This window comes from Lipophrys pholis (genome assembly GCF_963383615.2).
Source record: "Lipophrys pholis genome assembly, chromosome: 21".
Taxonomy (NCBI): Eukaryota; Metazoa; Chordata; class Actinopteri; order Blenniiformes; family Blenniidae; genus Lipophrys; species Lipophrys pholis.
The window spans coordinates 13356156-13373642 of record NC_137649.1 but is presented as its reverse complement, the minus strand read 5'-3'; the positions used below and the strand labels follow the sequence as shown (position 1 = coordinate 13373642).

The 17487-nt window shown below is 45.0% G+C and overlaps 1 protein-coding gene across 1 annotated transcript; it reads right to left on the bottom strand.

Annotated features, from left to right (window-relative positions):
- Nucleotides 1-4611: 4611 nt before the first annotated feature.
- Nucleotides 4612-13225, bottom strand: extl3 (exostosin-like glycosyltransferase 3). Its single transcript, XM_080490626.1, has 5 exons — nt 10966-13225; nt 9806-9933; nt 7818-7962; nt 7592-7720; nt 4612-6252 (listed from the first exon to the last, which is right to left on the bottom strand). Exons 1-5 carry the CDS (start codon nt 13099-13101, stop codon nt 6043-6045), a joined length of 2748 nt encoding a protein of 915 aa, XP_080346752.1. The 5' UTR covers nt 13102-13225; the 3' UTR covers nt 4612-6042.
- Between the last annotated feature and the right edge of the window lie 4262 nt (nt 13226-17487).

Genomic DNA, 17487 nt, shown 5'->3' with positions numbered 1-17487 from the left:
GTGGCATACGGGTGCGGGCATCCCAACCTGCAGGAGCACCTGCCACTTTTCTCTGCTGCAGACTGACGTTAGAGGTGGAGGGTGTAGACTCCAGCTTCGAAACAAGGTGACGACAGCGTAATGACGGAGCTCGCCGAGGCGACGAGGGAAATGAAATCTGCATGTACACCAACAACTGTTTACAGGACGATTACGAGGCACTTCCAGACACTCTGTGTCTCTGATTCTTGGACCAAAGAGCTCGGTCCCGGACTAGCAGACTGACTCCTTCCTTCCTTCCTTTAATCTCTTCTGGGCTTTTCAGCTGCCACCAGCATACCAGACATTTCTCTACCAGTCGTAGCCACTGACGAAAGGGAATGCACCTAAAGACTGTTACAAAAGGGCCTACTACATGCTGCAACTACGCTTACGAGCTCTGCTTTGTACAGTGTTTTCATGCAAATGACAAATATGCAAGATCCTCTTATTTGATTTGGTCTGTCATGTTTTGGGAGTTTCGCTTTTCTTTTCCTTCAGCGGTTCTCTCTCGGCTACATATCACACAAATACACGGCGGTCTTGCATAACTCCACACACTGTGCATCTGACGCCACTTTAAATGAGAGGAATGCAATTCTCCTCTCTTTTTTTTTTTTTTTTTTTTTTATGCGCGTGCTCGCCAGCTCCACACGCCACAGAAATCAAAGAGGCAGCTTCCTTCTCCTGTGTAATACAGATTGAGCTCCGGTTCGCCATTCAGCCTTCTGACAACTCAGCCATGTTCATTCATGTAGAAACACGGTGCTTCCCGCTGAGGAGGACTAATATGCAAAAGCCTGCGCAGTCCAATAAAAGCCAGTCTGTCCACGAGAGGCAGAGGGGAAGATACGGCCAGGGGATCAATCACAGTGTAAAATTAAATAAAGGGCGAGAGAGAGAGAGAGAGAGAAAACTGTGACAAACTGATTTGACCTGCAAGGTCTTGATTTGGAACAAAGCCAATTTTTGAACACGTCTGAAAAAGCTGCTGTGAGTCAGAAAATCCCACAGATGACAACTAAAGAAAGCACAGCCGCACCCATGCTTCAGAGACCCCTCCCCCCCCCCCCCCCCCCCTCCTCTCTGCTGGGTCTCGTACCGCTGATGTCACATTTGAACCCTCTGCTTGGGAGTTTGGGGGCGCTGAAGCCGCGCCTCGTCTCTCCCGCTCAGATCCTCGTTCCCACAGAGCCAAACTTTATCCAGCGGGAGATTATTTTTGCAGGACCTAATGAAAAACACATGCCTCGCATTCCTGCCCGATGCACAATTGGTTTACTGCAGGAAGGGGAATCACAGACACACGGGGAGATATTCTCACAGGCCACAACACCAAGCAGATATAAAGATATCAAGATCAGTGAGATATATTAGATATATGGCTTCTAATGGAGTGAGAAGAACTGTGTATTCTCTCAATCTAATATGCACGAGTTTGATATATCTCACAAGTTTCATAACCCAATAAAGTAACTATTTGTATCTGGTTGACATCCAGTTGAATGAACCATGATTCCCCTTTATATGTCAAAAGCTAATAGATTCTAGATTATAATTATTTTTTTCAGCCACCAGCTGAAGGTTTTCAACCCTTTATAGACACCCTTTGAAATTCTTGGATTTTATTTTATTTTTTAAACCGAAAAATCATGAAAACATTTATTTTAATGCTATTTATAGTTGATATGCAACCTCACGCCATTCCTACAGGCTGATTACAATGTGCCCGGCCCACTGTCCTATCTGATGCATTTCAGCAGATCAATTGTTAAAAGGAAGAAAAAAAAAAAAAAGCGCATCATAAACAACCATCTCATTTCATAAACTTGTCCCATTTAAACTTTCTACTGCTTTTTTTTTTTTTTAAATAAATAAGCTTCATAACAAGATGTGAGACCCTTTTTAAGACCCTACTGTTAAGAGCATAGATCCTTCTGGAGAACAAACTCCTCGGTTTTAGCGTCATTAAACTACAAACAAAAAAGCTCTGAAATGTGTTCGGCAGATTACTTTAGTTGTGAAGCTTCTTCAACCTCATACGACGGAAAAGTTTGTTTTTATTTCCCCGCGGTGCCTCATTTGTAAGGAATATGCACTTGTGGGATGAGCAGCGGAGCTTTCCTCTACCGTTGACCCTTGTTTTGATATCCTGACCTCAGTCCTGACCTCAGCGCCTCCCAGCATCGCCCGGATCAGCTTGGGCGCTCATGCACAATGGCGTTGGGACAACGTGCAAAAGAAAATATACAGGTTTGATGACGGCTCTGCATCGCTGTCCATCCCACAAATGCATGCTCCAGAGAAAACGCATTACTTGGCAGGAACTATCTCAGGACTACATCAGTCCTGAAAGTGTCCCACCCAGATATTATCAGTCCAGAACAAGTCCACGAATGAACGAGTGAGACAACGCTATTGTTAATTGAGGGTTTTATTTCCATTCATCTGCTCTTCATTGGTATGTGTGACGCTGCCTTCGGTCCGGTCCGGTCCGGTCCGGCAGCGCTGCAGGTGGCTCCGGCCTCGCCCACATGGCAGACCCAGAAGCACATAGTTTCACAGCTCTGTACACCTCGCGGAGCGACTGCAGCCTTCCAGACAGAACTCCTCCGGCTCCGGGCCGCGGAAAACCAGCTGTGTCACAGACCCGCCTCCCGGAGCCCGGGGCGGAGGGGTTCAGGTGGGTGGGGGGTGGGGTGGGGGTGGGGGGGGGGACCACAGACATGGGAGAAACAGCAGCCGACTCCAACCTGCGCCCTCAGGGCCGCGTGCCTAAGAGGCTTCTGGAGCGCCAATTAAAAGTGTTCAGATGTGAGGTTTTTTTTGGTTTTTTTAAAAGTTTGGTGCAGCAAAAAAGGAGACATTGGGCCAGTTTTTGCACCTTTACTTATTAGAAATCTGGCTGCTTGTTTACGCCTCTTAGGTAAACAGGCTGGATCCAATATCTTGTGTTTCGCAGCAGGGATTAGAACGCGCTGGTCGCCACCTGGAGCGAGCAGAGATCTGGCTTCAAACACACCTCAATTAGTCTGCACCGGCTTGTTGTTGAAGCGCAATTTATGAGGCCGCGGGTTACAGGTCAGCGCTGTTAGCGGCCAGCCTTCTAGCTGCTGCCAAGTCAGTGAGTCTGACCCCCCCCCACACACACACACCCACCACCCCCCACCCCCTCCCTAAGCACAGGCTGGACTTCCTCCTCAGATGAAATACATTTGCCGACTCGATCAGACCGGGACTCCTTTGTGATGAGGAATAATAAACTACCATGTCTCGTCGTTTTATTGCATGTCTTATCGGTTCTTTGAAAATAAAAAATATTATTTTTTTTTTTTAACAATATATTCAATAAATATACAAGAGACATGGACTTTATGACTTTCTGCTTCATAGAAACATCCTCGCAGAACAGAATTTGGGGAACGACAATAATTCCAATATATTACGTCGGGAGTCTTTTTGTTGAGATTACAAGGTCAGATCAAGGTCTTGGGGAGTTTATCATACACGACGGGTCGGGTCCTGGTGAAGTACCAATGCGGAGGGGATGTGGGTGTACCGGACCGCATCCCTTCAGCACCGCGCTCACACTGTGCAGCCTGCAAATGATGCTGGAAAGCAGCAGACGTCGTACCTATTTGGCAAAGAAAACATTCATCGAGCAATGATTTAAAAAAACAAAAACACACAATGACACAAATATTATGACACTGGAGGGGAAGCTGGTGGGCTCACATTAACATAACCGGACATTTCTAAAACTTTAGCTCCAAAAACCAAGAGAACAGTTGCACATTTTGGCCAATATTTGCTTTCTGGATTAGAATCAATCCCATAAATATTGAAAGAAACAAAAACCCGACTGTCTGCAGCCACTTAGTTTAACACGTCCAGAATGGAACGCGTTAGGCCTCATTTATTTCATCTGAACTCAAAGAATAAAAAAAAAAAAAAAGGAGAAGTCATGGGTTCATGAGGGGTTGTGAGCTGGACTATTTCTCCGACGAGGACCATTAACTTTCTGGCGTCTCTGCCGGTTGCCTGGAAACCAGCGAGGGATGAAGCGGACGCATCGCGCCCGCCCTCCAATAAAACGAGCGATAATGTGTTAATCAGTGAGCTTTAATGGCGCTATTAGGTCCCGTTACCTTCTGATGGAGACGGAGCGGCCTCCGGTCTTTATGCTTCGCTCGGCCAACCGGCTGCAGGTCCACACATTTCTCAGACGAGAGACGTGTGGATTTCCTCGCATCCGACGCCACAATTCTCACCAAATGAAGTGAAACCTGCTTCTCCGTGTTCCCACGCCCAAACCAACTGGAACGGACGCGGCACCGCGTCCACTCCAGAGAGAGCGGTCGCACTGATTTTTAAAAAGGGATTAAATAGGCTCCTGGTTGTTCTGAATTAAAGAGATTAATTAAAATTGGACCAAAAACCGGTACCGTACAAGTTGATGTGCTTTACCAGTCAGAATACAGAGTTAATAGGGTTCTGCTGCTTTGGGCCAAATTTAAGTTAATCAGGTCCAAAAAATACCGAAACGTGGGTTAAATTGCATTGCCCTGTTTTTCTTAAACAATATCTTTTTTTCTGATTATAATTGCAATGCTCACTTTGTTAACTAAGAAAAAAAAAGAGGCCAAAAATAGAATTTAAAAATTATAATTCATCTTATTCACTAAGTGAATTCAATTCTTCAAAATATAGATTTTTAATACAAAAATGGCCCGTTTTGAAGATCATTTGCCCAAATTGAGCCAAAAATAGTTTGGAAATGTATTTTTTTATATATCGATCACATTACTATACATAAAATTGATGTTTTATAGGATTTAAAATATTACTTAAGAAATCCAAAAAAAAAACAAAAACGTGTTTTGCAACAAATTCTTAATCTTAAAGCCAAACAAACTGAACTTAAAATCCTTTTCCATCCTATTTTCTTCTGCATTAGTGTGGAAACGACTGAATTCCCCACCAGAAAGCAAATACACGTCTGGACCAAAACATCAACTCTCCCCTTCATATTCACCGTCATTCTACTCAACTTGCTGCTTTAAACACAATTCTAAGTAGACGGGGAAACTATTTATTGTGGTTTTGGCAGCTGCGGCTCGACTTTTTGTTGTTGTTGACATTTTTAACTTGATTTGTTCCTTCTTCAACCCAGCCTCCCGACAAGATGTGAGCAAACAGGACGACAGACCCGTGGGCTGGTTTACGCGACAACGTTTGAGGCATTATGGTGACCACTGGAGTGAATTCCCCCGTGATTCTGCTTGAAACATGATTGGGCCGAACCTGTGTGACTCTGCGGACGAGGTCCTGTCTCGCTGCGACCGACCGCAGACCGAGGTTCTGGAAATCGTTCGCGCCATATAGAGATTTATACATTTAAACATTATTTAAAAAAAAAAACAACAAAAAAAAACAAGTTCAATAAAATACTTCTGACCATCAGTGCTTCTCTCACGTTCATGTACAGGAAGTCCAGTTTGTAGCTGTGAAATGGGGGAAAAGAAGAAAGCGCAGTGGCAGCCGCGTACCGTCGCCACTTTGGCTCTCTGGGCTGAAGCCGCCGGGCTCCTCGCCCCTCGGTTATTCACAAACTCCTCCGTCGGGTGGAGTTTCTGTACACTGTACACCGTCTCCACTTCGGGCAGGCAGCGAGGAGGTGCACATGACATCTGTAAGCTAGTGGTTGATGATGATGGAGCATGACCCAAGAAGGTGAGGACAAAGAGTGGCGGCCACTGAAAAGGCGGGTTTCTGTTTGGCAGTGGTCCCTTTCAGCTTTCACTCTTTAAATCTTGAGTGGAGTTATGGATCGGACCGCCGGCCAGGAGCTTTTAAGGTTAGCTTGTCAGTCTCCTCGGACAGCGTCCGAAGCCCAGACGCCGCTTTGCGTGCGTTCATCGCCGCTGTCCGCTCAGCCGTCTTCTCCGGCGCTTCCCTTTAAATACGCCCAGACCTTCAGTCCACGCTGCCTTTGGCTCTTCGCTCGGTCGCCCGGCCCCGACGCTAGATAAACTTGAAGCACTTGGTCTTGTCGTGGGGCAGACGAGTCTTAAACAGCACCGAGTCCACTCGGAACTGTGTGTACAGCAGCGGCATGTAGCCGTACACTTTCACAAAGAAGTTGATGCACTTGTGGCGCTCGTGGAAGTGCGAGTCGTCGTGCGACAGGGCCTGAGGGCAGCCGGGACAGCGGAAGGTCCAGCGGGAGGTGACCTACAGGGGAGAAGCGAGGAGGGTGAACGGAGAGGAATTATCAAGTGGAGCTTTACGTCATCTATTCTTCACGGAAACGTACAACTGCAGTCTGATGAATAGTTAGTAATACAGAGTACTTTCTGCAGAAACATAGAGGAAAAAAAAAAAAACACATTTTGAACATAAACCTGCTGTGCACAAGCAAAAACCCTTGCCGACTGCTTTCTTGCTGGCATTTGCAGTCATGTTGCAACTTTTGCCTTTGTGTTTTGGGCTTCTGTGTCGCTGCTGCAGGGTTTCCCTTCCTATTGCAGGGTTCCCATTTCCAATCATGGGTTTTTGCATTCATGCTGCAGCTTATGCATTCATATTGTTGGCTTTTGGATGCTTATTGCGCGCTTTCACATTATTGATGCTGCTTTTGCATCAGTCTTGTTGCGCCCAGCTAATACTCAGTTGAGCTCAGGCAACACGCTCATAAGGTTTAGGGTTTTAGTAAATGTCCCCCTGGACTAGACATGGAAAAAGTATGAAGGACTCTGGAAACAGTGCAGCTCCTTTCTGCGAGAGCGGTTTTATCCAGCGAATATTTTGCCCCTCATATTGCTCGGTTTATTTCAGATTTACAAAGCCACAAAATGCAAATTTGAAACCTCGTTCGCAAAACTCTGCTGCTAAATCAATAGTATGAAGCCTGAGCTCTGAATTTGAGAAGAAAACTTGAAATTGTAAAGCCTTCATCTGAGCGTGGATGTTGCCGTCTCTCCACAAGCGATGCATAAAAAGTAATTTAGTTGCTTTTTTAAAATTTTGTCTTGTTTGGTCTAACATGGAGAAATACCCCCCCAACCCCACCACCACCACCACCACCACCATTAAGGAGTCCATATTCAAACATGCCCTAAATTCATTATTCACAAGGCTTATTCCGAGCAGCGAAACGCTGTCATGCAGCACACGCTATCAAAGACATCGTCCTTAATTCCCCTCTGAAACACCCCCGAGTATTAACACCCAACTCGATCAAAAACAACTTAAACTGAGGGTTGTGGTGACATTTCTGTTCCAACAGCTTCCCGGGCTTGATTGCTATAATCATTTGTCTCGCCATAAATATGCTCTCCGGTAACAAATGTCCTTCCAATAAAAATCCAGGAGGAAAATCAGGCTGAACGCACAAGTTCGATCTCGTATTTTATTTATTTTTAAAAAAAAAAAGTTTTTAATTTAATTTAGAATTTGTGTGGAAAATTGAAGCTGCCAGTTTGAGTAATAGCAAAGCTAAGTGGGTACCAACATCCCTGCTCAGGGCCCGGGGGAGACACAAAGCCTGCAGAACCGCGCAGCGTTCACTGACCTTGATGGGCGGTTTACGTGTGATGTGCGAGACCAGGAAGTTCATAGCGATGTCTTCACAGTTTATGTACTCGTCCACCATGTCCCTGATGGCCTGAGGCATCACGTAGGAGTACAGGTACGCGTAGTACTGCATGGAAAGAAGCAGCCGGGGGGGGAATTACGTCAATGACTCGGGTGAAAAAGGGAGAATTGGTCGGGTTGCGTTGGAGAGCACGGGTTCTGACCTTGTGGAAGAAAGCAGCTCCGGTCAGGACCATGGAGAGCTCACAGGAGTAGTTGGAGTTGTAGAGCCACGACTGGTGGTTGACGTCCCACGCGTGATAGCGCCCAGGGAATCCCACGATGCGGTCTCGGGCCTCGCGCCACACCCTGCGAGGAGGAAACCCACAAACTAAAGAGGCGACGATGCATTTCGGGCTCATTCCAATGCCACATAGGTCAAGAGTGTAAGACGACGCAGACGGGACACGAATGCTTTCGCAGACACACAAACATGCGTACAAACATCTTAGTGCAGACTTGCACAACTTCTTAGAAGCTTTCTAGTTACATACAGGTTTATTGCTCGGGTTCCACCTCTTCCTCCCATCGTGCGTCACTACCACTGCCTCCAAAAGCATTTCAGATGCAGCATTTTAAAACCTTTAAACAGCTTGTGAACAACAAAGTCCTGCAAATACAGCTGGTTTGATCCCCCCACCCCCCCTCTTATATTCAGACCAATGCAGTATTTTCAATATAAATTTGCCTTTTCTGCCTGTACAGCTCGTTTCAGGGCTGAAGACTGTTTACGCTCGAGTCTGAACAACCACACAAACAAATTGAGGTCAGGAAGGCAAAAAACTGTTACCGTCACAGTGGAAGTGTTTTTACTGAGATCCAGTCGGGTGTTTGTAGTTCACATATCCACCATTTTAATCTTAAATCATCCGTTACCCAGAACTCTGAATATAAAACAACCGCACTTTATCAGAAATATCGGCACATTAAAAGTCTATTTTACATTTGGACAAATACTGTAATAAAAAAAAACCCATTCTATGCTACTTTATCATAATCTGTTGCTTTTCTGTGGCCATTAGTTTGAATTTTAAGAGTCTGTCTGTCCATATGCCGTCCTCTTAACTCCATCTGCTTCAACCCGTCATCCAAATAAGCTGCGTGGCAACTATTTTCCCCTCGGAGACCAATTATATGTCCATTCTGTTGTCTGCTGTGCAAACATGGTGGATTGTTAGAGATTATTTTCAAGACAAAATGTCACTTGTGGCTCATATTTAGCACCGTGTTGCTGAATAAATGAAAACAAAAGAAAAAAACTAAGTGTTTCAGTTTATCAAATAAGATAGGTGTAATTTTCACTTCACCCCCAAAAGAGGCAATTTAATGTCTCCAACGAGTTCATGTGAGCGCACTTAAACACCTGAACGCAGCCGTTCTCGGCAGAGTCGTTTCATTTTTGCAAGGAGACATTCCTGGCTAATTCTGGAGGAGTTTGAGATAATTCATGACAACTGACCACACACACACACACAAGCACACGCACACGCACACACACACACACACACACACACACACACACACACGCGCACGTCTGCCTGCCTGAACAAGCTGCAGCAGCAAAAAGTCATGCTCACGTCTGAGACAGGAGAGAGGTGCTGCACAAAAATAACCCAGCAGCGTGCTTGATCATTTAATTGGTTTAAACACGGCCTTCATAGTCAGATTTATTAAAGTGGAGTCTAAGTACAAGGCTGTCGGCATGTTTTCCTTTTATTTTCTCAATTTCAGCCTGAAGTCGCCGGCTCAGAATTTCCTGTCAGATTCAGTGTTTTCAGGAATGTGGGGTTGCTGCATTTTTTTTAAATACTTTTTTCCCTCTTCCAAAAGAAAGTTTTCCTTCCATTTACCTGGAATTCTTTTCTTCATTTCACTAGGGGGGGGGGGGGGGGGGGGGGGGGGGGGGGGAGCTGGAAAGTCCTCGCCCTTCAGCTAATCTATCATTTTATTTTACAGTTAGTCATTTAAAGCTGGGGCGACACAGTGCCAATTAAAGTTCAAGCGTTTCTGCAGGGAATTGTGTGTGTTTTGCATTTGTAACCAAAGCGGGAAGGAACTGCAGAGGCTTGGTTCCACTTTCATCCGCTTATGTGAAGAGGGTGAATAATCAGCGTTGAAAGTGATGCAAAACTCCAACTTGGCCATGACTGACCTGAACCCAAACATGATCTCGTCATGCCGAAGATGGGCGTCATCGTCGATGGACAGGATGGCTTCGGTTTCTACGGCGTCCCAGGGAAGGAAGCGGTTGTTGAGGCTGTTCTTCTCTGTGCGAACCACCTGCGGGCGCGAAGCGAAGAGACACAGCTCAGAAAAACTAATTCAAGAATTTGAAGACAGCGGATCTAAAAAATGTACTACATGACTATCAATGTAGTTCTCCCAAAAATAATTACAAATTTCTTTGCCTGTTTTTGGCCTCACTGTTTGTTGCAATCCGCATAACTGTGTGTGTGTGTTTCTCTGAAATACAGACAGAGCTACACTTTCCATTTTGACAGACAGTCGCCACGAAAGATCTGCCCTCTGTCATCTCATCTGTCAAAATGACGGACAGCCTTCCCACATTTTCTGTCACTGTTAAAAAAACACTGATGAGAAAGATGTGGCTCACACAAGCCCTGCTCAATTTTATTCAGGAAATACTTTTAAAAGTATTTTGGTTGATACTCGGCAGAAGGTCATTAAAACATTAAAAGAGAAAAAAAAACATCCATAACAAATTATTTGTCCACACAACAGACTCAAACATATTACAAGGAAGCAGAAGAACACCAAATACTAATCTTTCTGGCTTCGTTAAAAACGAATTCATTTTTGGTTGAATGTGTGCCTTTGGCGAGCAGATCAGATCAGAAACGACATATAAAGTGTTTCAGTGGCAGCAAGCAGCAAAAAAACCGAAATCCTAAAAGAGCTCGAATGTTCCTCACCTTTTCTGCAAAAACTATCATAAGCTAATGGTTTGAACAGAAACTACATGAATATTACATTTTCCACGTGGAGTTCAAAAGAATACATTTTATTATTCATGGATGTCAGCCTTGTTCAATCCTTTGAGTGAAGCGGCTCCTGATTTGTGTGGTCGCCTCACAGAGTTTCAAAGAGACACTGATCCAAACAGCTCAGTGCAATCTGCTCGAGTAAACTTTGCATCACATCTGACGCATCAGGAACATTGACAGGTTCTGTTTTAGCATTTCAGAGAGACGTGACGATGAGGACATGAACTCCTAACTAAATAATCCAACACTGATTTGATAACTGTGACTACGCATTGTCAGATGAAAGGATAAAAGCAGAAGCACTCACCACAATAGGCAGGCCGATGTCTGGCCACAGCAGGTCATCTGAAGGTGGTTTGGGTGAATTCCACACCACCACTACCTTATTGAGGTAAGGCAGCCCGTTCAGTCTCTCCAGGGAGTTCATCAGCACCTCCTCCCTTTCATAAGTCAGCATGACCACTGTGAACTGTTCTCTGGGCACGTTCCCACCCAGGGAAGCCTGAAACTCCTTCCCAGACCCTCCAGTACCTCCACCGATGGGTCTGAAACCAGTACCAGAGCCAAGGAATTTGGCTTCAGAAGGCAGCACAGGGTCAAGAGGCGTGTGGGGGAAAAGATGAAAAGGCCCCGGGGCCCGGTTCCAGGCCCTGTAGGTGTCTGCAGCTGTGTACGTGAAGTTCCGGAGAAAGCGTGGCGAGGCATACGGAGGCTCCGTTTCCACAGGACCCAAATCCAGATCGCCGTTATCAGCCAGGTTGGCGTCAGTGCCCGCCAGCTTTCCGGCTTTATGAGGAATCTCCTGGGCCGGCTCTTCTTTGATGGGTGCAGCAGGGACCTGGATGCTGGTTCTGATACTGGCCAGGATGGTGTTTAGAACATTTTCTGACGTGGAGAAGTAGGTCTCCCACAGGAAGCGGCCCTGCCGCCTCATCGCCAACATGTCGTTGTCTGACAGGCTGCGGAGCAAAAAGTGCAGTTCTGTGACGCGCTGTTTAGGGACTAATAGAGCAGCTTCGGTCCAGCGGATGAAGTGATGGTAAGGTAGTTTGGAATGGTCCCCCAAGACGACGGGGATCGCCCCCACTTCTAAAGCCTCAAACAACCTCATGCCACAGCCTGCTGAGGCCACCAGCTGTCCATCTCCTGCAGCTATCACCAGGGCAAAAGTGGAGGCTTTCAGTACCTCCAGCCGGTCTTCCCGCTCTCCACACAGAGCCCACTCTGTTGGAAAACTGGCTCTTGGGTTCTTGCAGGTGAACTCCACCAGCACCTGGTCTAAATGACTGTCCTGCACTGCCTTTAGGGTCCCAATTATCCGATCATCATAGTCCGCTGGGGGATCTCCTTCCAATTCCTCCTCAAAAGACTGAGGTGGTGCCTCCTGCAGGCTGCTCCTCAGGGACTCCACCCGTTCACCCTGGAAGGTGAAGAGATATTTCCTCTTCACAGGAACTTGAGGGGGCACTTCAAGAAAGTTGGGCTCTGAGAGGGCGTGAACTAGCGGTGACACCACAAGGTCGAAGCCCTCACGGTACTGCTGCTCCAGAAATGTAGACTGGGCAACCGCTGCTCTTCCAGCGCTCACATTATACAGGAAGTTCTGCGTCATGGACTTTCTGGAGAGATGCACCAGAACATGATTATGTCCATCAGATCTCCAGTAGGGAAGGGCTTTTAGTTGCTTCTCCAGCTCTGTAGGACTGGGCAGTGGAGAGGAGGGAGACTCCTGGAGCTCTCCGACAAGCACCAGATACACACAGGCTATGCTGGGGTTGTCAGTAATATAAATGTTGCTCTTAACTGATGCAGCGAAAGCTTGTTTCACCAGTGGGTCAAGATAGTCCCCCCACTGATAGGTGCTTGTGTCATAGACATATACAGGGAACCCAGACGTAAGAGGACAGCGCGCATAGTCAAAGCAAGAGCGCAAGCGGCAGGAGCGTGCAGACTTAGGTGGTGGCATCCCTTGGTCGTCCTTGTCTGGCAGTAATCTGACAGGCAACGACAGCTTGGGCTGATTCTGGGCCATCAGTTCTTTATACGAATGCTCCGTTTGGCTGATGACATTCTTCAGCTGCAGCAGATCCTGCTTGGCACTGTCGATGCTGCGCTTGCACGCCTCGATCCGAAGGTTGAGTCGGGCGATCTCACCGTTGAGGTCCTGCCTCTTGGCTTCCAGCTGCAGCAGCTCCTCGCTGACCGACTCGCGGATACGGCACAGGTCCTGCACATGCTTGGCCTCACACAGCTCACCGCCGGGCCGCGGCCCGAAGATGCGCTTGTCGGGCCCACCGGCCTCATCAATGGTAGTGAGGTAGTAGTGAGCGATGAGTGGGAAGAAGACCAGGATGAAGAAGAGCATGAAACTGAGCCACGTGAGACGAACTCGCCGTAACACCCACGGCTGGCCCCCGACGCCCCCCACACCGTTGCGCTGCATCGTTGACCCTCTCAGTCTTTCCCTCGTCTGGAAAAGGAACCGTTGCTATGGAGATCTGCAGCAGCCATGTTCGACCTTGTCAACAAGGCGGTGGGATGGATACTAAATCATCAACGCTGTGGTGAAACGCTGTCCTTCTGTAAAGGTCATCTGAGGTTGTTTACCTCCTGAGAAGTCCTCTGGGTATTGGCGAGAGGTTGAACCTCACCTGTGCTCAAATATGTACTCTGATGCTTTACAGTCCAAACAGGCCAATGCCATTTCTGATGGGAGTTTGAGCAATTCTCTTGAGCCTATGTAAGAAAACAACCCTGCATCTGGGGAGGGGGGCCCCTTGATGGGTGATGCGGGGACGGCATGGCTGCTCACAGGTCAGTGAGACATTTAGGAGGGCTGGTTGGGTCCATCACAGTCGTCCTCGTTGTCCAACCACTCATGAGTAAATCCTCCAGAGACTGAACCACAGAAATCGCCTCGTTCTTCTTTTTAACACAGAAACCTGAGAGAGGGAAGAGAATGAAAACAAACAATGAGTGAAAAACAAATCATGACCACCATGATAGGAATGCAAAAACATTTATTCTGAAGATTCACGTTTTCTAAATGTGATGAAAGTATTGAATATGATTTGACATACATGTTTAGTTTTTTTTTTAGCTTTTTTTGCTTTTTAAAACCACGACTAAGCAGCATTTATTTTGTACGAAATATCTTGTTTTTATTGTTATTTGATGGACACTGAAGTCAGCCTTTGTTCACTTCTCATTTATTACTACCATATTTGTTTGCTACTTTTACACTTAAGGACTTCATATTTGGGCGATAGGAATTTCATTCAGAATGGAATGGAATCTAAATAAGACAAACAAAAAAAATGTGACACTCCAAAAAAAATGCAGGTGTAAGTGAAAACGTATACAGAATATTTATATGTAAAAGCTTTAAGTGGCACGTTGTAATTCCATCGTTGGCCATTTCTTTTGACTAAATGGTAAAAAAATTAAAACTTAAAGTCTGGAAATGAAGTATGACAATTAAAACTCATTTCATTGGACACTACTAATACTAGTAAAACTACCAGAATTGGAGGTTACAACATAGGTCTAATTTTAGACAATTAAGGCTCCATAATACACCATAAATTTGTGATAAATCGTGATCGGAATTTGAACAGGACTGACTGAACAGTGATAAATTAGTGCATAGTGCAGTAATGCTCTGCAAATTGCAAAATGAAAGAATTTCTAATACGACAGAAAAGTGTGAATAATTATGATTAATTCACAGCCTTATAATTGATTGACGGCCTTCGTTATTTCATGCCTGGTGGATACAGTCAGAAGTCAGATGCACAAAATGCAAGAGACTGTTTGTGAAACACTGCTGTTGGGTACAAACATAAACCTGGCCAGTCAGATCACAACCTTACGAGATGGTAGGGTTGAAGTATATGAAATAACACAGTTAAGACCTGTATATGTTCTATTTATGGTCTCGGCTTAATGAGTAAGCTACTGTAATGGTTTCTGTATAAAGATTGAAGTCTGTCCTCTTCTTTCCGCTGCTTTGGATTCCAGGGAGCCGAGAGACGAACCCAATCTGTCAGTGTGCTGCAGAATATCAGGAGGCATCGTTTTCTTTCACTTTGCTCACTTTCCAGGTTACAAAGAAATATCAGAAAACAGCGGCGAGCCATCACGGGCGAACCACGTGCAGTCGGCAAGCGAACACCTCGAGCAAATCTCATTAAAGGCCTCCTCCTGCATCCCGACCTCACAACCAACACAAATCACTGAGCACCCTCGATGAACAGTTTGTCCCGGAGAGTGACGCGCAAATATCTTCACAGCCTCAGCTCAACTTGAATATGCAGAGGAAGGGAATGCTTGACTTATAAGACCTTAGAAGCCGGTTTGAAAAAACAAAAGGAGAGACATTTCTGAACTTAGACGAGCTACTTGTTCATTGTGCAAATGTAATGAGAAGATCACCGGAGGCCAAAAGTAAGACACCAATACTGGAAGCCACAGCCGCTCCCCTTCAAGACGGATGAACATGTCCGAAAGCTTCTTGAAATCACATCATATACCAAGTTTTGGCACAGGTTGCCGGCTATATGGAGGAAAAACACAAGCCCAGAGGATGTCAACCGATAGGCCAAGCGCCAGGCAGCCCTTATCCAAAGCGGTACCAAACCCACAACCCTCGGAGAGAGCCAGTTCAGGTCGACACAGCCACAGAGGCCAGAGGAATGCACGAGGTGTTTACCTAGTCCCGACACAACGGCTCCTCTTGATAAGGATAGGAATCCCTGGGCTACTGCTGGATTCAAACATCTGTGGTTGTAACTCTTTCATTCCAGCCCAGTTAGAACACGGCGCACACCGATACCATCTTCAAAACAAACAGGGGGGAAAAAAGCCATCTTTTCATTCTGTCTGTGTCAAGAAATCATCTCTCTCCCGCTGCCTCCATGTGACTGGCATTTCTGATGTTGAGAGATTATTAGTCTCCTGAAAAACAGCAGCTTGCAATAGAGATTTTATTTGTGTACTGGGGGGGGTGCACTGAACTTGGCCACAGAAACTGATGGCGATTTATCTTTTTTTTTAAGATGGACATGTGTTCAACAGACATCTTCAAGTGAAAACAGTAACTTGGGTTGTATTTTGGCTGTTTGTGTTCAAAACAATAGCATTTTGAGTCCCTCATAAAGGGAGTTTTTGAAATGCCCCTGGGCTCCGTCTCCACCTGCACGCAGGAAATGAAAGCTTTCCAAAACATGTGCTCTCCATTCGCAGTCACATTCACAAGTAGATCACCTACAACAGCAGTGGACTCAAGAGAACAATGTGTGCTGCTCCCGCTTTTGAATTGAACCGCAGTTCTATTTTTTTTTTAACCTCATTATTTACATTATGTTGTTCCCCCGCCTGCCTTTAAGAGTCTGCATGCCCGGGCATGCAGGTGCATTACAAAGAAACACAGACGTCAGAACCTGTTTAGTACAACTGTACACAGTTCAATGAAACTTTAAATGGATCCTCCGTGAATATGCAAGATGTAAAAATTACAATAATAAAAGAGTATTATGGAGTCCAGCAGTGTTTTAATATCATAATATGTGCTACTGTGTTTTATGTTTCTTGTGGTTTTATCTCTATGGGTCATAATCAATATGCAGAATTACTTTTCCCCAAACTGGTTTTTTTGTTGCCTCTAGATTTTTATAAGACATTTAAAATTCAGTTACATGAAGGGTAAAACAATAAATCCCACCTGTCACATGTTTTCATGCTGCTGCATGTTTGAATGCATTCAGAATATGGCAGCAGCTCAGGTTGCAAAATGATTTATTTACTTTATCTCTTATGAGGCATCTTTATCTGAATGCATTTCATCCCTAGGGATCCATTCTATTCCCACTGGAACTCAACTCATTAAACTTGTGAATGAAGTCTTCGAAATAGTTAAACATGCTCTCTTATTTTGCCCAAGATATGGGCGAAATTATGCTGAATTTATACAAATACAAGCAGGAAATCCTGAGAAGCTGCAACCTGGACAGTCTGAAAATAAGAGTCTTTTTAGTTGGACATGGAAACACTTGATGGTTGTTTTTGTTGGAAGAAAAACCAATTAAATGCCTTTTAGTTTCAGCCTTTTCAGCAGCTTATGCCAATATTCATGAACTCTAAGTCGTTTACTCTGGTCACAGCATAAAAATAATCCTTTTATAAATAAGACCAGACAAAAGCTAATCCTCATATTAGAGAAGGCGGAATCTTGAATAGTTTGCTTTTTCTTTGATGCATGATTTCAGTTCTGTAAAGACCAAGTGAGTACGTCTACAAATCAGTTTGAGAATCAGTGCATGGAGTTGCACAACATTAGAAAAAAAATGTACTTTTGATTTTTTCTTCTTTTTTACTGTAGCACCAAAGTGCAAATAATAATTAGCTGAACTGAAAACATATTTTTTTTAATGATTTGAGCAATACACAAGCAAAGAGATCTGCTGAGAAAATTAAAATAATGATTAAAAGAAGACTTGCTCAAAACCCAGCGCTGGGATCCTTCAAAAATTTAAATCAGTGAAGGAAGTTGCAGCACTGGGCCAACTTAACTGGTGCAACTTTGATCATTCCATTGCACAGTCGGCTCAAAAAACCAATATGCTTCCAAAAATGTGTAATTTGCAGCATAAATATCACGTTAACCTTGAGAAATGCCTCCTGTGGATGCATTTCTCAAGGTTAACGTGAGAAATGCCTCCTGTGGATGACGGCGTAATGATGACTCGACATTTTTGTGAAAAATGTATGATTCTAGCCTGAAAAAATATAACTGTTGACAAGCCCGATTTATTTTACAATGGATACAATT

What these genes read in the sequence shown, in the direction of transcription:
- extl3 (XM_080490626.1), bottom strand. Translation starts at nt 13,101, where the DNA reads ATGCAGCGCAACGGTGTGGGGGGCGTCGGGGGCCAGCCGTGGGTGTTA. An exon ending in GAGATCATGTTTGGGTTCAG is followed by an intron (nt 7,963 to 9,805) that starts GTCAGTCATGGC and finishes TCCTCCTCGCAG; the next exon opens with GGTGTGGCGCGAGGCCCGAG. An exon ending in CACGTAAACCGCCCATCAAG is followed by an intron (nt 6,253 to 7,591) that starts GTCAGTGAACGC and finishes TCTCCCCTGTAG; the next exon opens with GTCACCTCCCGCTGGACCTT.